At 39.9% G+C, this 17,779-nt stretch overlaps 1 protein-coding gene across 4 annotated transcripts in view; it reads left to right on the forward strand.

The window, feature by feature from the left end:
• The window catches only part of AKAP6 (A-kinase anchoring protein 6), a 501,363-nt gene that overhangs the window by 252,313 nt on the left and 231,271 nt on the right, over window positions 1-17,779 (forward strand). For all 4 annotated transcript variants that reach the window (XM_061394923.1, XM_061394924.1, XM_061394925.1 and 1 more), the window contains 2 exons: window positions 14,861-14,957; window positions 16,079-16,242. In XM_061394923.1, the coding sequence (XP_061250907.1) occupies window positions 14,861-14,957; window positions 16,079-16,242 (261 nt within the window). The remainder of the gene's footprint in view (window positions 1-14,860; window positions 14,958-16,078; window positions 16,243-17,779) is intronic.

Below are 17,779 nucleotides of genomic sequence, written 5' to 3' on the forward strand. Positions count from 1 at the left end.
GCACTTTCACAGCATCATCTTTCAGGATTTGGAATAGCTCAACTGGAATTCCATCACCTCCACTAGCTTTGTTCGTATTTGTGCTTTCTAAGGCCCACTTGACTTCACATTCCAGGATATCTGGCTCTAGGTGAGTGATCACACCGTCATGATTATCTTGGTCGTGAAGATCTTTTTGTACAGTTCTTCTGTGTTTTCTTGCCACCTCTTCTTAATATCTTCTGCTTCTGTTAGGTCCATACCATTTCTGTCCTTTATCAAGCCCATCCTTGCATGAAATGTTCCCTTGGTATATCTAATTTTCTTGAAGAGATCACCCAGCATACTTAGTTTGATTTTGTGTGTTTCAATTGTTCATTTTTATTGCTGAATAGTATTCCTTTGTGTAGATATAATACAATTTGTTTACCCATTCACCTGATGGTAGACACTTAGGTCATTTCCCTCACCACCATTTTTATTATCTAAAGAAGCAAAAGTCACCCAAAACTACATTTAAGTAGAAGCATCATAAGTAGTTTTTCCCTTCAAAAGGATTTTTATTATCTTCAGTTAGACTGCTGAGAGGCAAAGCAAGAGAGCAGGATAGTAATTTTTTCAACAGAGATGACAGTCCATGTCCATTTGCTGAAAGACAACTTCGATTTCCTCAGTAGTGTTTATCCATGCCTAATTCACCAAATGGCACCACATCATATGCAATCAATTGCAGGAAAACAAAGCAGAAATTGGTTTTTGTTTTTTGAACCTGTAGCCAGAGTATCCAGTAGGAGAAGGCAAAGTTAAACTGACACCAGACATCTGCATAGTAATTAGGAAAAGGAGCCAAGCCCAAAGGCCTGGCTTAAACTTGGGAGATAAATTTGCACAGGCAGCGCCGTGTCAGGTTGGGCAAACATTAACCAACGACATAGAAAAAGTGTTGGAAAAACGACATTCTTAATTCAGTTTGATAAATGAGAAAACATGGAGGCGGGAAGGTGGTGATGATGAGTCCATATATATTAAGCACCTATGAGTGCCAGGCAGTTATTTACATGTTAGGAATACATGATGAATGAGTTTCACATCTTTCTTCCAGGGATTTGTAATCTAAGGGAGATGACCATAGATTAAATGTAGTCATCTATAGTCCCATAAATGATGAATGTAATATAATTTTGAGCAGTGAGCTTCTTGTGAGATAAGCCAAGAACTGTTTAGAGCATAGTGTGAAGTTTTATTGCTCTTCCTCAGGGTAGGGAAGGCTCAGAGATGTAATTTGATGTAGACCTCATAGACCATATATGATTTCTTGGATAAAGAGGGGAGGTGAGGAGGTGGGAGGAAATTTTATGGGCAAGTAAGGGAGGTGGGGTGAGCTATTTGGTGTGGCTGAGGCTAGGTTTTGTCTTGCAGGTTAGAGCTGGATAGTAAAAGAGATTGAATGTCCTTTGAGTGGATTGAATTTTTCTCTGTGGGCAATGGGGATTCATAGAAGGTTTGATTTTATTTTAAAGCAGGAAAGTGACAAGAATCAACTGTAAATTCCATGGGGAAGTCTCAGCTTGCCATGAATTAACTGGATAAGTCTATAGATTAAGTGAGAGAATAACAACGGGCATAGTGGAAAATGAATTTGAGTATAGCATTTGAGGGTCTTCCCTGGTAACTCAGATGGTAAAGAATCTGCCTGCAATGCAGGAGACCTGGGTTTGATCCCTGGGTCAGGAAGATCCCCTGGAAGAGGGAATGGCTACCCACTCCAGTATTCTTGCCTGGAGAATTCTGTGGACAGAGGAGCCTGGTGGGGTCGCAAAAAGTTGTACCATAACTGAGTGGCTCACACACACACACACACACAGCATTTGAAGGATGTGCTAGTACTGGCACTCTGGTGTCAAATTTTTTAAATGTGGGTTTTTTTTTTTTTTTAGTAACTAATACTTGGATAGAGCACAGAATTCTGAAGGTAAATAGAGGAAGGGAGTAAAAAGGCATGCCTCCCACCTATGTCCACCCCCGCACCCCCCAGCCACCACCTTTACCAGTTCTGTTCCTGAGGTGACCATTGTTCCTTGTTTCTTTGTATTCTTTCACAGTTATTCCTGGTATTTGAAAACAAATGCATATGTATAATTAACTTTGTTTTCTTAATTTATATTAGCAATAATTCAAAATCAGTAAATATATAACTACTGCATCCTTTCGGATGGCTGCGCAGTGTTCCATTTAAAAATATGCCGTCGTTTATTGATGAAAGCATAGGTTGCTTGCAGTCTTTTCCTATTATAAACAGCGCTTCAGTGAATAGCCTTGGATACTCATTCTCTTGCATAGTATTGGCTTATCTTTAAAATAAATACCTTTCATGTGAAACTTCTGGGTCAAAGGTTATACATATTTAAATTTTTCATGTGTTGTCAAATTGTCCTTGACAGAGATAGTGCCAGTTTATACTCAGCAATGCATGAGAAAGCCTATTTCTGCACATCTTTACTATTAGACCATGTTATCAGATCAGTTGATCTTTGTCCCTTTGATAAATGTCATCTCCTTGTATTTTAGTTTTTATTTCTTGTATTTAGGTGGTGTTGAGTACCGCTTTTTATTTTTAGAAGTCATTTGTATTTCTTTTCTGAGAACTGTATACTCATATTCTTAACGTACTTTTCTGCTGGGTCATTGGCCTTTTGCTTTGGAATTTATGGGAGCTTTGTGTATATTAAGGAAATGAGTCCCTTGTTTTTGACGTGAATAGAAAATGTTTTAAAAGAAACTATTTTGGGGGTTCTGTTCTAAAAGAACATGGATATCTCAGCAGTTTGAGGAATCCACTGTTAGGCAGGCTTGAAGGCCAGACTGATAAGTATGTAAAAGGTCTCTAACCCTGGCAAAAGCATGTTTGGTTTCCAGTACTGAAAAGGCCAGTATGTGCTAAAGACTTTGCTTCCTTAGTCATGGATGGAACAAGCCTAAAATTAGGGAGGCTGTTGTTGAGTGAGAGGGTTAAATGAGGTCTGAGCAATGAGAGAAATGGAGAGGAAGTGGACAGAGTTAGGCAGGAGATGGATAAGAATAGAGGGGATAGATTAGAAAGGGGGTGAATTAGAAAGAGATGTCAGCAGAAAAAGATCTCTTCACTTTTTGACGCTGTTGTCTGGTCAGAAGTCTCATTAACAACATCTGGTTTGTCTTCTGTAGTCTCCCCAGATGCTACCAATGCCCTTGGGATTAGCACAGGAAGCCCTGCTGCCCCACAGCAGACAGAAATCTGACCAAGACTTCAATGTATTGAAGGGTCTGGAAATTGGCTGAAAGCTTCTGTGTGTGTGGGGTGGGATTGAAGCTCCAGGGTTATTCTAGCGGTTTATGAAATCAGGGAATGTGAACATTACGAGAAGTATTCACATGGAAAAGGGGAGACATTGCTAGAACTCAGCGATTACTGGGGGCATTTGCTTAAGGGGGAGGAAACTCTCGTTCATACAGCTGTTGTAATTATGGAACTCTAGTTACAGGAAAACATTAAGTTGTACTCACTGGAAAAGTTGAAACTGTATAAAGGCCATGAAATTAAAAGTAGAAAGCCTTACACTTTCTGGATAACCAACATAGACAGTTTATTCTATATCTTTCTGGACCTTTTTACATAAAAGTGCATACATCGTAAAGATTTTTCGCTCATTGTGCATACTCTTCAGTGATTGTTTTTGTATCTTAATATATCTCAGACATCCTTCTGTCAGAACATGAAAATCTACTACACGCTTTAGCTGCTGCTTAGTATTTGTGTGGATTTGCCGCACTTTTCTTAACCATTGCCATAATTATGGCCATTTAAGCTGCCTCTTTGTTGATGCTGTGGCACATAATACTGCAAGAGCATTCCCGTTGTTGTAGCAACAGTTGAGCGTTTCCTCCTTGTCCATTGTTGTCTGTCTACAGCAGAGTTGCCGCTATAGACAAGACAGCAACAACAGCAGCAGTTCAGGGTCCATGTAGTGAGAGTCTACCATGTTTTCGGAAAAGCTTTTGCTCCAGTTCCTAAAAAGTGAATAGGGCCATGTTTGTGTGTGTGTAGCTCTGAATTTGTGTTTGTAAGGGTAGTTTTTAAAGCCCTCTTTCCAGAACCTTGTTCATTTTAGAAGTGGTCCCTGCAATTTGAAGTGTCTTCCTCAAGGGGGCACAAACGCACCAAAACCCTGCAGACAGTACTTTTGTATTGGTGCAGAATGGTCTGAAAACTTTTCCTTATTCCTTACTGTGTCATTACGCTGCTGCTGCTACTGCTGCTAAGTCGCTTCAGTCGTGTCCGACTCTGTGTGACACCAGAGACGGCAGCCCACCAGGCTCCCCCGTCCCTGGGATTCTCCAGGCAAGAACACTGGAGTGGGTTGCCATTTCCTTCTCCAATGCATGAAAGTGAAAATTCAAAGTGAAGTTGCTCAGTCGGGCCCGACTCTTAGCAACCGCATGGACTGCAGCCTACCAGGCTCCTAAGAACTTACAAAAGCAGTTTGAATCAAACTAATAATGTGACTGGCTAACAAATCTCAATACAGATGTTTTCATGCATTTAGCATTTATAGTTAGATCTTTATGTTATATCATTTTAAATTAAATCATATTTTTCATTTGTATCATAAGAAAAACATGCTACTTTTCACAGAGTTTTTAGTCATGCCAGAAAAATTTCCCAAAATACATTCAACTGTTTTTCTTTAGCTTGCCCTTCCGCGTCCACCTGTGTTCCACTTTTCATTGTTTGAAGTTAAGGGATGACAGGCTTTCCGTTTCACACTTCCTGGTGCCCACCTCTCCCTGCCTACCCTCCTCTGCTGAGATAGGCAGCTCTGGCCCAAAAAAGTTGAGCTTCACAAGACCAGCAGCTACCACATGCCCGTATGCTTCAGTTAATAAGAGACTGTCAACAGACTTCAAAAGCCTGAGCTGTGTGAGTTTGGCCGCCACCCCACTCAGCCTCACAGAGCAGGGCTGGTGGCCTTGCAGGAGCTTTGAAGTTCTATATGCTTGTCCCCCTTGATTCCTGTCAGTTTAAGGTTTAAGGTGAGTAGCTGGGAGTTTAGTAGGGAGCAGCATCACTTCTCTTTGAGGGATTTGAGGTACTCAACTTGCAGCCTTGAGTTCCTTCCTTTGGTAGCTTGTGGAAGAAAGATCTGTTGGGGATTTATAGCATGCAGGAATTTTGAGGTTGATGCGTGGGCACAGGAGGCTCATGTGAGAGTCCTGAACCACATCCTTTTGCTCATATAACTAATTCTGTGCATCTGGGAGACAAATAGTCTTGTCTTCATTTTGAACTGTTCAAAGTACCTGGGGATGTACTTTTTGCCTGACTCAGTTTAAGGACTCTTGTTCCCATCATTTTGAAAATTGCTATCACTTACACATTTTCCTGATTTATTACTTTATTCTTTTTCTTTTGGATGTGATGACTATTTTAAAATAGAATGACAGAGAATAACTGGATTTATTGAGCACTTGCTGTATAGGGTTCAGTTCAGTTCAGTTCAGTCGCTCAGTCGTGTCCGACTCTTTGCGAGTCCGACTCTTTGTGACCCCGTGAATCGCAGCACACCAGGCCTCCCTGTCCATCACCAACTCTCAGAGTTCACTCAAATTCACGTCCATCGAGTTGGTGATGCCATCCAGCCATCTCATCCTCTGTCGTCCCCTTCTCCTCCTGCCCCCAATGCCTCCCAGCATCAGAGCTGTTTAGGGTGGTGGTATGCTAAACGCTGAAAGAAAGTTTGCAGATTGCCTTGAACTACGAGGGTTTCTGCATGGACTGAAGGACTCTGTGTGTGGAGGAGAGCCAGTGGGTGACCCAACTCATTTGAGCCAGGCTGCTGTCACCCACCATCTGTCTCCTTGTGTAGACCTGTGTGCAGATCTTCCTTATCTACTGTGTCACATGGAATTTTGGAATCTTGAAACAATTCACCTGGCAACAATGATATTAAGATAAATTTTCAGGCCTGAAACAGATCTTTAGCCAGAAAAAAGCCTGTCATATCTCCTGAAGGTGTTGTGAAGATCACATAAGCCTCTTGTTTGTGAAGTTGTTTTGTTCATTTCAAGAGATTCACGCACACCTGTCGGAGACCTGAGAACAGGTGTGAGTGGCTCAGGTGTCCCTAGAGAGGTTGAATTTCTCCCTAGCTTCCCTGCCTGAATGATTCGCCTCTGACTTGAGAGATGGCTTGTGTCTTTTTGGTGTCTCCTTTGACACCCTACCCTGCACATGCTTAATGAGTACTAAACAAATCTGCCAGATGAATAAACGAACATTTGTAAAAGCAGTGTTACAACCATTACAGCAGCAAATTATAACTAAGATTATAAACCATGAATGTCTGCAATAATTTCCTGTACAATTTCCAAATCAAAATGGACCCTGGTTACAGACTTTCTGGGTGTTGTCTGGTATATTTGTGACAAGAAAAATGCCTATAGAGAGAAACAGTAGGATATTTTTCTTCTGCTTTCAGGATGTAATTCATCCCCTCTGGCAGAAAATACAAGGAAAATAAAAATGTTAAGTCAGATATTAGAAAGTTTAAAAAAAAATTCCACAGGTTAACATTACCATTTCAAAAGATGAAGACTATATGACTAGACAGGATGTTAATGACTTGACATTACAAAATTTATTAAATTTATTTCTAAAGCAGTTTGGTTCCCCCTCTCAAATGCACGAAGCATGTGGGAGTTGGAATAGATCTGCCCCAGGCTTCCAAACAAATTTTTAATGGAACTAGAGTCCTTCAGGGATTGTCCTAAATCCACATCATATTCTTAGGTCTTGGTGTTTGCACTGGGACCTGTGTATTAGCAGTTGTACGTGTGAATAATATACTTATATCCATCCATCACCTTAGTGACTCCACATCTGTAGAGGCTGCTGCACATCAATTATTCCACCGCAGGGGGTAGAGAGATATTTGGGCTAGCATTGACCTCTTTTTTCAATTAGGCCTCAGAAGCAGTGTGTTCTGGAAGTCAAATGGTCCCTTTAGACAGAACCTCTGTGAATCTATTTGGCCTAATGTGGCCGTGCTAGGAAGTCAATATGATTACCTGTGCCAGGTGTGGAGGCAGCATCCAGAAAAACATGAACATTTTGTCACTAAGAGGCACCATCAATATTCAGGATCTCTCCAACTTCTCTAATCCTTGCATTAGATATTAGCAAGTCTATCAAAAATGAATGCCAGCCTTAATATATACTTTATATACCTTCCACAAAAAAATGCAACTGTTTGAAAGAAGTTGTAATTTGTTTGAGGAGCTAAATTCACTTTCAAATGCTAGATGTTTTTATTATCTGAGATTTCAGGGGCAAAAAGTTTCTTCAGAAAGAACAGGAGTTTTGTCTTTATATCTTAATGCCCTTAAAAAAAACAGAGAACAAAGTTTTTATAATGCTTATTTCTTTGTTCATAAACTTAGAACATCTTTCTCAAGAGCACATAGTGCTTTTCATTTTATGAAGCTTCTGATATTATATGTGGTGGTGTGTTGCATGTTGTCATAACTAATAAATCAGTGACAAATGTAGCCACCTCATTTTGTTGGGGAGATATATAATTGTGGTGGTAGCTGACCATTTATTTAATTATGTGGTAAGTACCATATGATGAGAGGGTAAAGTTAAATTGATGATTTGGGCTATCTCAGCCAGGATACAGTTTACATGGCAATTACACCAGGATCATCTCAGTGTAATTGGCAAGTAATTTTTTAAGCGAAGGAACATGACAGCTCATTTACATGGTGTTCAATGAATAAAATTTGGGAACATTTATCAACCACTTCCAAGTGAAGTGATTGCACCAGTATTGCCCAAAATGCTGTATAGGTGATTCGAAAGCATCGTGAAAGGTTTCTGGTATGAATCTGCATTCATTTGCTCCCTGAACATTTATTAGGTGTGTGCTGTGTGCCAGGCACTGTTCTAGGCAGTGAGAATACAGACACGAGTGAAAAGTTACATCCTCCTCTCACAGAACTCATGGTTGGAAAGCAGACCTGTTACCAGTAGTTACACAGCAGTGTAATAAGTGGAGGTCTGAGCTCTGCACAGGGACTGTGGGTGCTGAGGAGGGGAAGCCAGAAGGGTGGAAGATGGTCAGGGAAAGCTTTCTAGAAAGGGTGACACCTGAGATGAATTATAAAGAATGAGCAGGACAAGTTAGGGGAGGGGGAAAGGACCTTCCAGGCAGAGGTGCCTGCAAGAGAAGAATCTTAGATGAGCAAATGACTGGTGTGAGCTGGAAATTTTAAGCAGTTCAGGCACATTTCAAGGCAGACCTGGTGCCCAAGAAGCAGACTTGATGGAGATCTCACAGGCCAGACCTTATCCTGCAACCTGGGGAAGCACTGGGAGATTTTAACAAGCATCTTTCTCAGAGTTGGACCACTCCATGTAATAAAATATTTGTATTGTGTTATTATGATATGCCAGGCTCTACTCTACAGATATCAAGAGATCTCATACTCACAAGAACCCCATAAGGCAGGCACTCACATGTCCTCGTTTTACAGATGAAGAAACTGAGTCCACGGAGAGTGCCCACAGCCATGGAGGGGGTGATGGAGGAGCCAGGATTTGAACCCAGGCCTGTCCAGCTCCAAAGCCCATGCTTGTCCCCAACACCTGCACCGTGTCACAATCCCCTTGATATAATTGACTATGACTCCTTGTTTTTAAGTTGCACACTCCTCCACCTCCTATCTCTACTTCTAGGCTGTGAGCTCTGTGAGGTCAGGAACTATATTTATCTTGCTCACAGCCACATCCCTCAAGCTTAAGATGATGCCTGTACCTTCATAGGCATGCCGCAAATAAAGAAAAAATGTAGTTTTTAGGGGGTCATGACTGGAGGCTGTTGAAGTCAGCCTGTCAAGGGATGACAATGTGGGCTTGAATTAGTCGATACAGAGTGGTGAGGATGGGAAATAAATTGGCAGAACTTGGTGATTGATTGGACATGTGGATTTTGTTGGCATATCCTCACAGTATTTCTGATCTCCAACTTCTACACTGGAGAGATGACTTGGCAAAACAATCTGAAGCGGAGGGAAGCTCATGCTGCTCTTCACACAGCTCTCACATTCCTGAGACGAAATGTTGCAGACTCAGGATGAGAAGTTAGAAGAAGGTTTCCTGGAGACAGTTAAAAATAGAATGAACACATCTGCCTGGAATGGTAGAGGCACAGAGCTGCCCTAGGGTAGATGAATGGTTAGATGGCCTTTGGGATTCTTCCCCCTTTGAAAATTTTCTAGTTTAGAATAAATAAAAATTCTCCTGACCCATCTGTCCTTAACTGTCTGGCTTAAAGATAGAATCAAAGTATCCAAGAACTGGAAAATATTGAGTCCAAATGCCTGGATTGTAGATAAGGAAACAGAAGCCCAGAAGCGTTAGATGACTTGTCCAAGGGCACACACCGGAAGCAAAATGAAGACCCAGACCACTGGTCTCCCGGTCCCCCACTCCCTGGACTCTCAGTGAGCAGCATCTGTTCCATGCCGCCGGTGGCAGGCCTGTGCTGGGTACTAGCCCAGACGCAGAGAGAACCTGGGGTCAGTGCTTGAGGAGTGCAGGCAGCTTCAACAGGAAGTGCCACTTGTCACCTAAAACTGCCGTGAAGCACACCTACTGCGCAGAACATTAGGAAAACAGAGACAATGAGTTTGAAAGTCTATGATGGTTTTTCTTTAGCCCCACTCATTGCCAGACACTGCTTCAATGCTTTCCAGTCATTGCCACTAATTCTCACAACAACTTGAAGTTGGATAATATTACATTTTATGTTTCAGAAAGCTAAAGCCCCAAGAACTTGTTCCATGAGACCAGACTAAGTTCATTCCAAGTCCTAACTGCACAGTCCCTGCTGTCTTCTTTTTCTACACACTTGGTCTGTCCATTGCATCATAGATGCAATTTTGAACTTTCATTTTTTTTTTTTTGGAAGGCAGCTGTGCTCACCACTATACCACCAACATTGAACTTTCATTTTTTGACTTGTAATATGTTCTGTTTTTCATGTCAATTCATAGTCTTCATTTTAATGGCTGTGTAGTGTCTTATCAAGTTTTTAGGAGGTTCCTAAATAAATATTTACTCATAAAAGTCTTTCCATTTTTGACACATATGGCATTTGGAAGGTATATACTATATTTTGAGGACCATATGACCATCCTCTATCGATGGCATTGGGACAAGCAGGAGAGAAACTGCCAGGCTCTCCACAGGGGATCATGGCTTTCTTTCCCACCAAGAGCCCTTCGGGGGATGCAGGATGGTACTCAGCACAGCTCAGAATACAGCCTGGGAAGAGATGGCCTGAGACAGGTAGCAGGTGACTTTTCAAGCCCCTGCTTCTCTGACTGAACACACATTCTTCCTCCTGTCCTTGTGAAAAAGCAAGTTTTCATTTTCCTAGGATAGTAAAAATCTTTTGTGTGAAGAAAAAGTGTCATCAGGTGTCTTTTTCATCAGCATATATACCATCTCTTTAAAATGACAGTGGGAGTAAAGGTTCATCAGTTCAATATGTCTTTCACATTTGGAGACTCCTGACTAATAAAACTCTGGTATTTATCATCAGAACAGCCAAAGAACTAAATTCTGGCACATGCTATTCTCACGCACTGAGAAAAACTTAAAAAGACAGAAGATTGTCTCCATTCTTCCTTCTTCCATTCATTTAGAAGAAAAAGCATACCTTTTTTTAATTAAAAAAAATATGAGCATGCAGAAACATCTGGCCTCTATTACCATAGCAGCCTCCTAAATGGTCTCCTTGTCCGCCCTTTTAAAATCAACTCTACATAACAGCTAGAAAGATGTTTCTAGAACACAGAATTCTACCAGTCACTCTCCCATGTTGTCAACATCTTCTTCCACTTCTTCTTCTGTGGCTCTTAGAGTTAAATATCATGTGTAGCCACAGCTCCCAGCTCCCCTTCTTCCACCTTGTCTTAGCCACACCAGGTGGCTTCTGCTTCTGCCTCCCAGCTTCCTGCTGCAAGACAGGGTGTCTCCAGCCCTACATGGAAATCCGGTCCTTTCTCCACGAGCTCCCCACTGAGCTCTGCAGAACCTGCCTCCCAGTTGAGCTCCCTCAGTACCTATCCAGCACTGTCATACGGAATATAGCCCACAGTCTTGTTTTTATTTGGCCAGCATGGTACTTTAAAAAAGCTAAATCTCATTGAGCATGGCATATCACTGTTCAGTTGAAGGCCCTGCCACTCTCTGTCATACATCAAGCCCTGATTACATATTTATTTTTTACTGGGTCATATACAACTATTTGCTTTTGATCTCTTTTACCCAACAGACTATATGTTGCATGTGTATTGTGTACTGTTAACTTTTGTATCTATAGGTCTGGTAGAGATTACTCAAAAAATAACTACTGAGTTAACATATGCTTTATTAAAAAGAAAACTAAAATTATGTCAAGAAAGATGCAGTAACTCTTTTTGTGAACTCTGGTCACAAACATAAAATTCATGGACCTCAATGGACCTGGCCCAACATTAACAATATTCCATGGGGATAGCGGAAAGTCTGTGTTCATGATATGATTCTGCTAAAACAGAAATTTTGGATCTTGAAGCCCCTGAATGTGCTTATGGTCTTTCCCACTATTTCGTATATCAGGAGATTTGTATCAATTCTTATGATCCCTCATGAATAACATTCTTCACATTTGTCATAGTTTTGTGTATCAAGGCATACATTTCCCTGATTTCATTTCATATCCTTGTGACCTCCATATTTCCATCAAACTGAGTTCTTCAGAAATTTGGTTGGGATAGTATAGATAAAGATGTAGTACTTTATCTACTTGGTAAGCTGTGATCATGATCAAAGTGCAGTCATTGTGCCTTACCTGAACTTGGATCCTGACAAGGAGTAAGGCACTCATATATATACAGCTGGTGAGGCTGGAGGTTGAACTAAGGGGAATACCCACTGGTCAACTTCTGATGTATCATCTGTTTGATAATCTGGTCCTTTGTCTCAGCCACTGTATTTTTCATGTCCTTAGTATGCAGATCTGTGGTACCTGCCTATGGCCATGTTGTTGCCATAAATTAAACCTCCAGAGAATGCCCTGCATTTTCAGGGAGTGCTATGGATGCTGAGAGGGACCATATGTCATAAGGCATTGCTGAGGAAACATGTTAGTAGCACAGGAATGGAAATGTGTCCAAGTGTCAAGTGACACAACAACAAAAAAGTCTTTTGCTTAAGCTTCCTTCCCTAGGGAAGAGGTGGGCACAGAACCAGGTGAGTTTATTACAGAATTCTTGAGCAGCCAGAAATTTCATTGACAATTTTGTTCATGTGCTGGCTTGTCTGCCTTCTCAGAGGCCCATTGTGCATTCCTCACTTGATGTTATTAATCGTTAATGGATACACCTGAAAATCAAGCAATATCATTTGGGTTGTAGATATATTAAATGGTTCTTTTCTGTAGCATAAAGCTTGTCCCCTTATCTTTTTCTTAGTAATGAACACCACTTTTTTCAATGTCCTAATCAAATCCTTCCACATAATCTTGAGGCAGAACCAGATCCAACTGCTTCTATTCTGTACTATTGGCCTCAATTATGTCAAATTATGCAACCTACTCACAGGTCCTAAGGTTCTCTTTTGTTGAGACATAGGTCTGATGCATGCCTTCAGAAGCTCATGACTACCAACATTCAACACTTGTCTGTTTTAGGTAAACAGAATCAAAGAGAGCACTGGGCTAAATTTACAGTTATAAGGAAATCATCTATAGAATAGATTTCTTTCTAGATTTCTTCCTAAGTGTTGGCGCTCTTGGGCTGATCGCAAGTATTTTTCTTTTCTATGTCCCTTCTCCCTGAAACACACAAACGCACCTCAATTTGCATGGCATTGCTTCAGAGCTGAGGCTCTCCACTATTGTGGCAGAAAATAAATAACATCCATGTTTTGGCTATAAAAGCATAATAATTTAATTTTTAATAACTATTATATTGACCAGAAGCATCAGGCTTCTGATACATTGCCATACTTAATTTTGTTCAACCAAATACCTGTAGTTGAAAGAGGACAATACAAGAAATAGTGAACAACCCTCAGGGAAATCTAATGTTTCTTTATGCCATATGCTGCAGTTTTACTGTTCCTTATGCCTCTAGTAAGATGAAATGATTCATCATTTTGGAGTCATTTTTTTAAAATCAAAATTCTTATCTTTATACTCCAAGTTCTGATTACGTCCCTACCTCCTTCATTTTTATCTTACTTTGATTGTTCTGCTTTTTCTTCTGAGCTTTAAAAGACCCCTTTTTTCCACTAAGAAAAAGACTCACCCTGAACCTCCAAGATGGTTCAGGTTCCTTTTGATGTGCAGGGCCATGCCTTGTACCCCTTAAATTGCTATTACCTCTCCAGTATGCAGAAGAGGCACAATATGGTTTCTGAATGAAAGAATGGGAAAAATTAATACCTGATTTCATAGCATATGATTGTTGAACCTCTTTCACCTGAATTATATTCCAGATGACACTGTATCATCTCAAACTTGTCAATTATTCTTAATACTAAATTTAGTGTAGTACATGGAGCCATTGCTGAACAAGTGTTTAGAGAGAGCAAAATATATCATGTATTTTGGAGTCCTATTATAGAGAAGCCAGAATTTGGCAGATAGTCTTTCAAAATCCATACTTTTTCAGATTAATCAAGTCAAGGGCTGTATTTTCACTCTGAAGACTAACCATTGATTCAACATATTGGTTACTATCATTGCTCTCCATCAGACCTCCTGTGTTTGGAACACCTTATAACATTCCAGAGATGGAAAAAAATCTTTGGAAAAACCGTCCCTGTTTCTTGAAATATTAAAATGGAAACCTTCCCCTTCAGAGAGTCCTATTGATCCAGTTCAGCAGATATCCAATATTCCTGCAAACATTTATTGAACACCTTGTATGTGACATGAGGTGGAAATAAATGTGAAACTGGCAAGTCTTTTGATTGTAATAATTTGGTAACCAAATATATGAATAAAGCAGAATTCAGTATGATAAATTCTTCAATAGAAGCAGATATAAGGAACAGAGGAAGCCGAGAGAGGGGAGTAATTAATTCTATGAAAGACATTATGGAAAGCTTCCTGCAAGAAATTTCTATGAGTTGAAATTCACCCATAAGAACAATTTTTATCTTTTGGGTAACTATCATAAGTGAAAAATGCCCCTCATGTGCTTGATGTATTTATTTATAAAGCAATGTCACATGGTAAGGAATAAGCTTGAAATGAAAACATTTGAAAAACATTTGACTCCTCCCTACAGCACCTAAATTCACCTCAGTATTCCATAGTTTGTGTGATATCTGAAAAACAGCCGAATCAAACCCTACTATATTAGTGGATTTATATATGTGCACATAATTTATGTTGCCAATTTTTTATGGTTTCATAAATAGTGCTAGCACTAATGTTTCTAAAAAAGTGAAGAAAAGACCTCATATGTGCTGGTAGAATTTCAGTATATATTATAGAACACTGCTACTCTTGATATAGCCTACGGGATGTGACTTTTCATAAAAACCTAATGAATTTCTAGATATGTCAGCTGTTTCCAAACAGATGCACTCTGCTAATCTAATGGAAACATTTTGAGCCCAGATCCCAAATATCAATAGCTTTTAGTATTGCAAATTAGTTTGTCTATTGTATCTATTGGGTAAATTGAACTGTGTGGCTCTTGATAAAAAGTAGCAAGTAATTTTATATGGATGTTTTCTGTTTAATGGCCTTGCCAGGGTTTGATGCTCATTTTTTCTTTGCAGAGTTTTAAGTTGAATGTAGACAGTCATTGTGCGCTCAAGGAAGCTGTGGAGGAGGAAGGACACCAACTTCTTGAGCTTATTGCGTCTCACAAAGCAGGTAAATCCTCCTGAAATATTGCAAGTCTTTATGTCTCCAGACTATTAAGAATGAAGAAGCATTGCTGTAAATTACTGCATATATTCACTTCCTTATGTATTATTAATATTTACATTATCAGATTGACCTTCAAGATTTATAAATGTTTCATATACTGCATACAATGCTGTGATACTTATAAGATGAAATACTGCCTCCAAATGGTCTGTTCATTTTATTTGGGGCTGGCTGTTCAGCGGAGTTTCAATTGAAATCACATTCCTGAAAACTTCACATTGACATGCTTTTTGATGTAGGTGCTCTGGAAATAACATTAAGATAATGAATGAGAATTGTGCATATAGTTATAATGCATATGCATCCGGGTACTTGTAGGTATCATTACAGATATAAGGCAGGCAGTCTAGAGACACATGATTATTTCCCTGCCAGTTCACACACATGACTGTTTTGCATGTTCTTTGCTGGTCATTGCATTAGCAGAGTTTTAGCCTCAGACCAGTTCTTACCCCAGTATTAGTGTATTTATGAGAAACGGATTGTAAATAAAAAATAGTTTTGTCATTTGGTTATGCTTATCCTGGTAGTAAAAGACTGTAAGACAGGATGAATTAGTTTGCCCCTTGTTTTGAGCTTACCACAGCCCAGTAAGAAAAGAGCAACATTAATCTGATGTGCTAACGCTAAAGACTGCTGTCTTAAATTTGGCCCATTTACTGTATTTCAAGTCGAATTACCTTTACTTATTTCCATACATTTTCTGATCATTGTAAAGTCTCCACAAAAAGATATACACAGGGCCTTTTATTTGGGACATGAAGCTAGAGTCTTAATAATTTTTATGTATCGTGGTTTTGGTTCTGTATACATTTTTTTAGTCCATGTGTTAAATCTAAGTCAATTCTAAACCATGCATCTATGGGGTTTTCCCATTTTTGTGTCCTTATGCCTTCTGTCAAGTCAGAAACCCTCAGTCTCGGTTCTGAGAGGCAGGTGATGGTAATGGTTGCTTAAAATTATGTTTATTGTTGGAAATATCCATCTAATCTTAAATGAAAAACAATACCGGGTAAAAACACAGCCGAGTCGCTAACGTGTGCTTTCCCCCTCCTTTGGAGAAGGGCTGAAGGACATGCTGCGGATGATTGCGAGTCAATGGAAGGAGCTGCAGAGGCAAATCAAACGGCAACACAGCTGGATTCTCCGGGCTCTGGATACCATCAAAGCCGAGATTCTGGCTACTGATGTGTCTGTGGAGGGCGAGGAAGGGACTGGAAGCCCCAAGGTAAGTGGCTTGAAGTTTGCCTTATTTCCTCTTATTTCTGTCTTCTTTTGAACTAGGCACCACTGAAGTTTTCTTTCTACCCCTAAGGCTTTTCGTTTCTACTGGGTAAACTTTCTCTCTCTCTCTCTATGTATAGGTATGTATAAACAAAATGAAATGGCTTAGTTTAAAACAATAAAAAAAGCCTCCTACAACTTTCAAGTTTTCCAGGAAGGGGTCTTTCTGTGAAAAGTGGCAGAGTAGGAGGGGGACAGTACTTTAAGGGTAGGAGAAAGGGGGACATAAAACATTTAGTAAACAAAACATAAAGCATCTTTAACATGAATAATCAGAATGGTTTTAAATTGTTTTGTTGCAACTATAAATCACTATAATCAGTGCAATCACTCAGCTCTGACATCCATTAGCCGCTTGGTTACAGCAAATTAACAAAGAAGAGAGAAAGTGATTCATTATCTCATTCCTGTTAATGACTATCAGATGCATTGCCTAATTAGGGGATGGTCATTGTAGTGGGAAGAAGGTCATATGCTTTGCTACAAATCTTTTTGCTCTGAGTGTAAGTTCTCCATAATGGTGCATGCACCAAATACAACAAGTACTTTAAAAATGAATATTGACATGTTTTGGTCATCTATTGTAGATTTACAAAGTAATCTGTAAAGCATATGAACTTGAATTTTAAATGAGGCACCTTTTAATACAGTGTGCCAAGTTCTAGAGGTATCTTTGGTCTCACGATGTAGAAGATAATTTTATTAATTTGATATTTTCATTCAATCTCTCTTTTCTTTTGTATTTGTTCTTTTGTGAAAGTTAATGCAGAAAACAGGTCTCATAATAGACTCAGCATGGAAACATACTATAAAATGGGGGAAACAGATTTAAGAGTTCATGGCTTCTATTCCTGGCACGGACAAAGTAATTAAATCATCATCAGGTCACATTTATTCAGCCTCCATGTGGATTGTCATTGGGCTACATGTATACAGAGCAAGTTAAACAAATGCTCTGCCCTCATTAGCCTCACATTCTTAAGTTCAGGCAAGGAGAAACCCAACCTGTTCTGCAGTGGTGAGGCCATGCAGCTAGTTGAAAAGCTCAGGTGGTTTATAGCTTTGAAATCTTAAGCAACAAACTTTACCTTAGTTGTTGGAAACAGAGGATGGAATGATGAGCTCGGTTCCATTTAAAGAAGGCTCCATGGAGGAGGTCACATTTCAGGAAATACTTGAAGGAAGGAAGAGAGGTGGCTTGGCACACGAGCACACATTTTAGGAAGTGACGTGATGGAAGAATCAGAGCTGGAACTAATAACGGGGAACGGGAGTGTCTTCAGCAGACTTCTCAGGACAGAAATGCTGTTCTTTCAAGGAGCAGACTGTAGTGGATGTTGATTGGGCTGATGCTTTGGTTGGACTAGGGGGCAGTGATGATGAGAAAGGACACGCCTGAAAATTCTGTTGTGTTTTATTGATTGAACAAAAATATACCGAGTGATTATCTTTTTAAAAGCTACCCTGTATTGGATTCATTC

Source organism: Bos javanicus, chromosome 21 (genome assembly GCF_032452875.1).
Source record: "Bos javanicus breed banteng chromosome 21, ARS-OSU_banteng_1.0, whole genome shotgun sequence".
NCBI classification, from domain to species: domain Eukaryota; kingdom Metazoa; phylum Chordata; class Mammalia; order Artiodactyla; family Bovidae; genus Bos; species Bos javanicus.